At 41.6% G+C, this 9589-nt stretch overlaps 1 protein-coding gene across 2 annotated transcripts in view; it reads right to left on the bottom strand.

The window, feature by feature from the left end:
• Positions 1-8915, bottom strand: part of COQ10B (coenzyme Q10B) — a 19861-nt gene extending 10946 nt beyond the window's left edge. Inside the window, exons 1-2 of one of the 2 annotated variants that reach the window (XM_019800486.2) lie at positions 8735-8915; positions 3467-3616 (exon numbers count right to left, since the gene is read on the bottom strand). In XM_019800486.2, coding sequence (XP_019656045.1) covers positions 3467-3616; positions 8735-8856 — 272 coding nt within the window. In that variant the 5' untranslated portion in view covers positions 8857-8915. The remainder of the gene's footprint in view (positions 1-3466; positions 3617-8734) is intronic. The other variant, XM_002920026.4, reaches the window with a different exon arrangement.
• Between the last annotated feature and the right edge of the window lie 674 nt (positions 8916-9589).

Raw genomic sequence — 9589 nt, 5'->3', positions numbered from 1 at the left:
AAAGAAAGAAAGAAAACAGTCTGTAGCACAGAAATGCAAAATACCTACAAATAAATTCAACACAAAACTTCAGGGCCTAAATGGAAAATAAACAAAGAGAAACAACAGTCTATGGATACATGTAAAAGATGAGTGAATAATGAGAGCCAGATAGATATTATTCTTATAAAGACTCACCACTGTTAAAACATAATTCACCTCAAAATGATAATAGTATTTTAGACCATTGCCATGGCCAAAGATGGCTGGGAGTGGAATTCTGTCCCCGTTGAACAAGTACAGGGTCATGATCATCCAGGCCATTCCCTACAACTACCCAGTGCCCCTCCTAGATGACAGGAACATGCCCGAGGTGCCCAGCCATGCCCGGGGACCCCTGGGGCCCAAGCTTGGAGTGGCTGAAGAAACTGTGAGCACCTCTTGTGGCAGGGAGGACAACTCCCTGTGGCCAATAAAATTGAAAAGGGAAAGAAAAAAAATTATTCAGCAATTTAAATAATCATAATCTAAATTACAAATGGGAAGTTTTGGAATAAGAGAGAATGAGCCTTTACGTACGTTTAAATTAACCTTTACGATCATGAAATGAGGTCCACAGTAGAGGGGAGGGGAAAAAAAACACCCTACCTCCTACAACCTCCTAGGTTTTAGTCACTTTGAAATAAATGCTAGAGTAAGTCCCATGAAGAAATACGAAACCTCGCAGCCTGGAAGCTAATTGTTATAAAAGTAGTGTACAACAACTAAGAAAGCAGTACAGCATAGTGGTCAGGGGATGGACTTTGTAGTCAGAAAGGACTATGTTCAAATACCAACCCTAAAACTAAGCCACATGACTCTGGGTAAGTAGTTTAACCTCTCAATTTTATTTTCTTCATCCATAAATGAAAAGTACCTCTACAGGGTTCTTTTGAGGGTTAAGTGAAATAGTTTTGGCATAGTACACAATGCTTAATAAGCATTTAATAAAGGGGCACCTGGGTGGCTCAGTCAGTTAAGCATCNGTTAAGTGAAATAGTTTTGGCATAGTACACAATGCTTAATAAGCATTTAATAAAGGGGCACCTGGGTGGCTCAGTCAGTTAAGCATCTCAATTTGGCTCAGGTCATGATCTCAGGGTCCTGGGATGGAGCCCCACATTGGGCTCCTCACTCAGCGGGCAGTCAGCTCGTCTCTCTGCCCCCTCCTGCTTGTGTGCGCGCTGTCTCTCTCTCTCAAATAAATAAATAAAATCTTTAACTTAAAAAAAAAGCACTTAGGGGCGCCTGGGTAGCGCAGTCTTTGCGCGTCTGCCTTCGGCTCAGGGCATGATGCCGGCGTTCAGGGATCGAGCCCCACATCAGGCTCCTCCGCTGGGAGCCTGCTTCTTCCTCTCCCACTCCCCCTGCTTCTGTTCCCTCTCTTGCCGGCTGTCTATCTCTGTCAAATAAATAAAGTTTTTTAANCTTCTTCCTCTCCCACTCCCCCTGCTTCTGTTCCCTCTCTTGCCGGCTGTCTATCTCTGTCAAATAAATAAATAAAGTTTTTTTAAAAAAAAAGCACTTAATAAACAGTAGCTAATATTATGTTTATGTCAAATGGGAAAAAAGATAAGATGATCACTGGATAAGGCCAATTTGTAATACAAAGAATTTCAGCATGAGAAAGAATAAGGAAGTAAGTAACAGTAAGTAAATATGGTGGGAAAAATAATTGTAGGAATCATGCATGACACAATGTACATTATTTCCATGCGCTTCAGTTTCCTCATCTCTAAAATGGGACTAACAACACCTAGTTTACATGGCTATTTTGGGAATGAAATGAAACTATAAATATAAAGCACCCAGTAATACCTGTCAAATGACAGGTAAACAGTAATAAAAAGATACTAGTAGTGATTCAAAAGTAAAGCAGACCAATTCACTATTTATCTTTTCTTTGCCATTTCTCTTTTTAACAGATACCAAAGACGTCTACCTATTCAGTTATCTAAGCTTGTCTACCTATCCAGTTATCTAGGCTGCTTTACATGGTGCTATTGTGGGAAGAAGCTACCCGCCCTAAAGCTACTATTCCCAATTCCCCTTTTGAATTTAGATGGGATTACATGACTCGTTCTTTTTTNTGGGAAGAAGCTACCCGCCCTAAAGCTACTATTCCCAATTCCCCTTTTGAATTTAGATGGGATTACATGACTAGTTCTTTTTTTTTTTTTTTAAAGATTTTTAAAATTTATTTATTCGACAGAGATAGAGACAGCCAGTGAGAGAGGGAACACAAGCAGGGGGAGTGGGAGAGGAAGAAGCAGGCTCCCAGCGGAGGAGCCTGATGTGGGGCTCGATCCCATAACGCCGGGATCACGCCCTGAGCCGAAGGCAGACGCTTAACCGCTGTGCCACCCAGGCGCCCCTACATGACTAGTTCTTGACAATAATCCCTTCCAGACCAATCTGGTTTAGAATCAGGTATATCTTCTTAAGAGACTCTGAGGACTAAGGAATTACAAAAGGCACAAATTAGATGGAGCCTTGGTTCCTAAACTGCCGCCCATGGATGGGGAATATCCACTTGAACTTTACATAAGAAAGAAACAAACTTTGGAGTTTTACCAGTATAGCTGCTAGCATAACCTTAACCAGTATGTGACCTAGCCAGTAATAAAGGTAATTTTGGTGACAAAAGCTGAGTCTGCTGAAAGTCCTTTACTAAAGAAAAATCAGAATAGAAAAAGCAACTGAAATAATTAATGAAATATACTTTTACAAGAATTCATGAATATTTGATGGCCTGTTGAGAATTAAGACCACCATGTAGAAACTCCCATATGAACAGATGCTGTGTTTCTGGTTTAGCAGAACTGCAGTCTCCTTATTCCCTTCTGTATAAACCCCTAGGTCAGGGGCCAAACCTGGCCCATTGCCTAGGTCTGCAAATAAAATTTGATTAGCACACAGTGACACCCATTTATTACATAGTATCTACAGCAATATGTCATTTGGGCTACAATTACAATGACAAAGTTGAGTAGTTGCTACAGAGACAGTATGATCCACAAAACCTAACATATTTACTATCTGGTCCTTTACAGAAAAAGTTTGCCAACCTACACTCCAGGTGGTAGGAGCCTCTTAGCCCATCTGTATGTTACTTATCTATGTGTGTCTGTATGTAAGGGAGCTATATAAACATATTGGGCCCAACCTATCACTAATGTTGCCACTATAGAAACAAACAGTGTACAAAAATGCAGGTCTAAACGGTTCAATTATTTCCTTTACACATCAAGGTTTAAATCTATCCTATTAAGTTACCATATAATTATGTTCATTCAACAAATATTTATAAAACCGCAAAAACTATGGAAAGGCCAATCTGGAAAAACCAAAGCATAGTCTGTAAGAAGAAAATACAGAAAAAAAGTCTTGATACTCTACAGAAAATTGTGAATATACTCTTTTAGCAGAACTTTTATTATATACAAACCCTATAATTCTCCTCTCCGAATATTCTTTTCTTTTGTTTATTAATGGTGCAGCAATTTTGAAGAAGGTTCTTGCATATATCTCCTTAGGCAAAACTGAGGTATGTAGTGGAAGAGTTCTGCTCATCAGTATACCACAGGAAGCTAAATATCTAAAAAGACAAAAAGTAATTGATTTAGAGTAGCACTGAAAATTACGCAATTATAGATTGTAAAATACTATCACACATTATTTTTTTAAGTAATCTCTACACCCAGCATGGGGCTTGAACTCATGATCCCAAGATCAAGAGTCACATTCTCCACCAACTGAGCCAGCCTGGCACCCCAGTAACTGTCACACTTTAGAAGGCTTTGCAATTTTAGAATATTCCTGAAACACACCCACACCCACAGACACAGTTGTGCACACACGCATGCATAGGCACACAGAAAAAAATAAGTTTCTTAAGTACCATAAAGAAAACTAAAAATAACAGCTTACAGTTAGGGTTAGAAGTTCTCAGCACAAATGGTATCTTTCCCAGAAAGTTGGCTTTCAGTCTACAATCACATATTACAACACATTCTTCCCATACACTGGCTAGAATATTCATCATCTATTTTTCTTTCCCTTTCTTTCTTTCTTTCTTTTCTCTTTCTTTCTTTTTCTTTCTTCCTTCCTTCCTTCCTTTTCTTTCTTCCTTTCCTTTCTTCCTTTCCTTTCTCTCTTTCTTTTTTTCTCTACCCCCAGTGTGGGGCTCAAACTCATAACCCTGAGACTAAGAGTCACATGCTCTACTGACTGAGCCAGCCAGGAGCCCCTCATCATCTGTTTTCTTTTTCTTTTTTTTTTTTTTAAGATTTTATTTATTTATTCGACAGAGATAGAGACAGCCAGCGAGAGAGGGAACACAAGCAGGGGGAGTGGGAGAGGAAGAAGCAGGCTCACAGCGGAGGAGCCTGATGTGGGGCTCGATCCCATAACGCCGGGATCACGCCCTGAGCCGAAGGCAGACGCTTAACCGCTGTGCCACCCAGGCGCCCGTCATCATCTGTTTTCTAACTCATCTATCCAGGTTGTCTTCCCAGCTGGATCCACAGAGGTTCCTTAATTCTTGATCTACTCTGAGACTTAAGATCGGAATCCAGTGGCCCTGTTAGAACTGTTGCTCTGTTCTCCTTTCCCTTCCAATCGCCATTTCAATCCACATATGTAAAAACACATGTCAAGGAAATTAGAATGTTACTTGTTTTGAGTATTTCTAAATATAGATGCCTGATATACTTTTTTTCACCTGAATATTTTTGCCTTTCCCTAATAAGATTATTGCATAACTATTTTATTACTATTCATGTATTAGTTCACATACTTATTGAGCTCTTGTTCTGTGCTAGGCACTAGGGATATAATGGTAAAAATAAAAATTAACTTTATGAGGATTACTTTGGAGTTGAGGATTCAAAAAAAGTGCTAAGAAAGAAATGGGGATGGGGACAAGTAATTGGGAGCTCCTTTAGATACGGTGGTCTAGGAAGTCCTCTGAGGTTATATTTCAGCTGAAACATAATGGAAGAAGTTAGCCATGTAAAGAGAGAAACAGATATGTACATAAAAAATGTGTGTGTGTGTGTGTATACAACGAACGTATATGGAGGGAGGAGAGGTAGATAGGGGGCACTCCAGGTAGTAGGGAAAGAGCTTGGCAGTATCCAGAGACTGAGAAAGACTAACAGTGTAGCAGTAGTAGAGCAAGCCAGGAGAGTACCACGAAACAAGGTTAGACAGGGTCAGAGCTGAATCATGCTGGGAATTATTAACCAGAATAAAGCAATTTGGAATTTATCCTCAGTGAGAAGCTGTTGAAGAATTCCAAGTAAAAGAGTGCTATTTCATTAAATCAAATCTTCAAATTACTTTTTAAGCAGTATTTTTCAAAAAGATTTTATTTACTTATTAGAGAGAGAGAGAGAGGATGTGCACTGGAGGGGCAGAGGGAGAGGGAGAATCCTGAAACAGACTCCCTGCTGAGGGTAGGGCCCAAGGTGGGGCTTGATGCCAGAACCCTGGGATCATAACCTGAGCCAAAATCAAGAGTCTCAACTGAGCCACCCGGGCACCCCCAAATTATTTTTTAATTTTTAAAAATATTTCCTATTTTTTTAGTTTTTTAAACGGGTTGGGGGTTGGGAGGGAACCACAGCGGCTCCGCCCCCCCCCATCCCTATCACAGGTCACCAACTCCCAGCGAAGCCCAGGTATGGGCAGATCCTCCAGCTCCATCTATTTTCAGGGTTAGCTGATTGGGCAGGTGAGCTGTTACACACTCCTTAGCAGACCTAAATTATTTTTTAAAAGGGGATTGGATGGCCTGGTGAAAACTCCTTATGTCATACATAAAATTTGCTTTGTAAAATAGGATTTACATATAAATAAAATTTCTTTAAGGACCTAGACACCCTACAATTTGGCCGGAGAGGAAGAGACAATCAAGTCAAACAAAGAATGGTTTAAGAAATTGGGAATATTCAGCCAGAAGATAGGGATGATACCTGAGGATATGGTTCCAAAATGTAAAACAAAAGTCCAGTCAGATGGAGACAAATTTGGGCTCCATAATACAAGAAAGAACTTTTCAACAATTAACACTCTTTATAAAAATTAGACGGGCTTATTCCAGAGGCAATGAAATAGAGGTCAATGAAAATGGGTAAGCTAAACACTTCACAACTATTAATTAAAATGTAATGGAAAAGAATAAAACATATGAACTATATGGATGAACTTATTGGCCTCTTTTAAGACTTCAGGATAGTTATGTATCCAGCTCTAAATAACACTTCAAAAAAATGAACAATGGGGAAAACAGAGTAAAACAAGATAGCTTTCAGAATTCTAGGTTTTCTAGGATATCACAAGTAGTATCTGATTTTACAGTGATGGTAACAGCATATTTTAAAGATATCTATGATTTTCTTTTTTAATCAAAAGAGATTTTAGATAGATTCACCTACTAGAGAGAAAAATATGTTCCCATTTTAAATAGATCATCTCCTAGAGAGAATAAAAGTGTGCTTCCAAAAATCTTTAAAAATATGATTTGTTATGTGAATCTTATTTTAAAGGCAGGAATAATATTAAAATAAGCCCATTGTGATTTTTCTTTAGAGTAAACCTGCAGTTTGCTTAGAAGTCAGATTATACCAATAATGACAGTTACTCTGCTAAATGAAGCAGAACAGCAGAAATAAAAAATTAAGCAGTTAATTTAGCTTCCCCCTTTAAAAAGTCACATAACATAATTTAGGATCTCTGTTAGTTGTACTAATTACAAAAACCAAATCTGGTATACAAAATACCTAATCACGTTTCCATTCTAAGACATTCTTTAGGTGACTTTGTTAAAACAGTTTTACCTATTTCCCCACTTTTTGTATAGATACCTTGTAACCTATTATTGGAAGCCAATTATGTGACAGATACTGAGCACACTTAATAATATTCTGATAAATATCAGAAAAGGTAGCATAAGACTGTTGCTTCTGAAGAGGTGAACTGGTTGACTAGGAAGCTTACTTTTCACTGTACATGGTTTTGGATTTTGTACCAAGTTTATGTAATACCATCACCCCAACCTCCCCTTCTCCCTGCTCAAAAAAACCCCACAAAAAAACCCTTACACAATCTGATTACAATTATAAAGGAAATACCTGTGTTTAGAGCAAGCTAACAGTTTTCCTGATGAGTTCCCATACTATGGTTACAAACCCTGGACAGCACATCTATTTTCACACATTATCAAGAATAATGTCTTCAACTGCAATAAGGAGCCATACAGTCATTATGTATCGTTAAACCATGAAATTCAAACTGAATCAGATGAAGGACAGGTTTTTGTCACTAACCTTCCAATACTACATCTCAAATACTCTACCATGATAAAGGCCAGAACGTATGTTAATGCTTCTGCCTAAAAATGAGCTAATAAACTCCCTCCCTCTTCATTATTATAAACAATAAATATTGGCCTTGTAATTTAAGTCTTAATTTGATCATTAAAACAATAGTATTTTTTTCTTAGAAGTAACAGTTTTATTTGCAAGCCAACATTTTATAAGGGTAACACAAGCTGATCTAAAGCAAGATAGGCTATGTTCTCCTTAGAACTACTTTTTCAGGTTGTTTCCTTCAGCAGGACTAAACGATATGACATTATTTTATTTCAATTTCAACCAATATTTGTCTAAAAGGATTTAGAGTTGGCTGGGGTTTTGGTACTTGAATAATTCCTGGAGTTCAGTATTTGTGCTTTCTCCATTCTATACTGTATACAACTGAGTACATTTTATTTTATTATTTTTTTAAAGATTTTATTTATTTGACAGAGAGAGAGACAGCCAGCGAGAGAGGGAACACAAGCAGGGGGAGTGGGAGAGGAAGAAGCAGGCTCACAGCAGAGGAGCCTGATGTGGGGCTCGATCCCAGAAAGCCGGGATCACGCCCTGAGCCCAAGGCAGACGCTTAACGACTGAGCCACCCAGGCGCCCCAACTGAATACATTTTAAACAATATAATTTTCGAGCATAATTTATAACAAAGTCATTAATAAAAAGAAACTAAGTGGTGGAAGTATGGAATCATTCCTGTCTCCGCCTCCACCCACCAAAAAGGAACCAACCAGGGAAATCGAAGGCTGGTTCAAGGTTACAGGACCTCTAAGTTACAGTCGAGTGGAAAAAAAATCCAGGTCCCCTACTTGGCTACATTTAGTTTTGCAAGCACCAAAGGGCGGAGTCAAAGGCCCCTACCAAAAACTGGGAAAGCACATCAGGCCAATTGGCCGGCTGGAGAACAGAAGAGGGCTCGCCGCCGGGCCACAAACTCCCACAGCCCGGCAGCCATCAACTCTTGGGCCGCAAAGTTAAAACTTTCCGAGAGCAGCAACAGCAGTAGGCCGTAGGGGAGGAGACCGGAAGAGCCCTAAGTTACCGGTTGCCGAGTTGCTTTATCAGCTGCTGCTAAAGTCGCTCTGCCGAGGACTCACTACCTCTCGCGAGGGTAGCGAGCTACCAACCCAGACGGAGCGTCTGGGACAGGCCAGCGAGCCTCCCGCCCGGGGTGACGAGCGCAAAGCCTGAGTCCCTCAAATACCGATCACAGATACTCTCTGTTTAGAGACGCGGAAATGCATCCGGTCCGGCTTCGCCTCGCCCCAAAATTCCTCGGTCCCTCCACTCAGCAAGTATAGGCCGAAAACTAACGCCGTCGCAGCACCCCCGTTGTTTATTACCTGACGTTCCGCGCAGCCCCCTGCGCCGGAGCCGAGGTTTCGGCCGATGCCGTCGACTTTGGACGGCATCCCGAAACCACCTTTCTTAGAGCCCTCTGCCCGGTCCGAGCTGCCATGATCATCTCACTGAAGCCGGTCGCCACCCCCGGGACCAGGCCCACGGCACCGCCCTCCTGCGGCCGGCCGAACCGCCCGGCTCCGGCGCCTTCCAACCAATCGGCGGGCCCCTTGAGCCTCCAGACACGCCCCCCTTCCCACCCTGAAAGCGCAAAGCTGACGCACACTCCCACTGCCTGTAAGGACTAGCGTAAACGCTGTCGTCATCCTACCGGCCAATCAGAGGGAGCGCAGGGCCGCCCGGACACACCCCTCTACATGGCCGGGCTCTAGTTCCCGCCGCGCGCTCAGGCGCGTTTTACGGGAGACTGGGGGTGGCCGCTCACCACACCTCTCGCGCTGGAACTGTTCTCGGGATTCGCCAACCGCCACCGTTCTTTTGGGTGCTGTTGAAGGTTGCGAGGCTCGGCACGTGAGCCCAGCCCAGGGGTGGGAGGAAGCTCGAGGTTCTGGGTGTTAATTACGTAACTGTCCAAACCGGTGAGTGCTGAGCCGGACTGCCATCGCTCCTGGCTGCCAAGTCTGGCCGTCACAGTCTTTCTGTTTAATCATAGTCTAACACAGGACCGGCCGTGCTTACCGCATGAGGTTGTTGAGAGGGCAATATAAGGTCATGTTCTTAGGGAAGAGGATCAGTTCTATTTGCCTTCCTCTTAAAATGTGGCCAACGTTTTAATTGGTGTTCGTGTATAGTGTGGTTTCCTATATTCCAGATAAACCAGACAACTTTGCTTTATT

Source organism: Ailuropoda melanoleuca, chromosome 2, assembly GCF_002007445.2.
Source record: "Ailuropoda melanoleuca isolate Jingjing chromosome 2, ASM200744v2, whole genome shotgun sequence".
In the NCBI taxonomy this organism is placed as follows: Eukaryota; Metazoa; Chordata; class Mammalia; order Carnivora; family Ursidae; genus Ailuropoda; species Ailuropoda melanoleuca.
The sequence above is the reverse complement of the archived record's forward strand: the minus strand, read 5'-3'. Positions and strand labels throughout refer to the sequence as shown.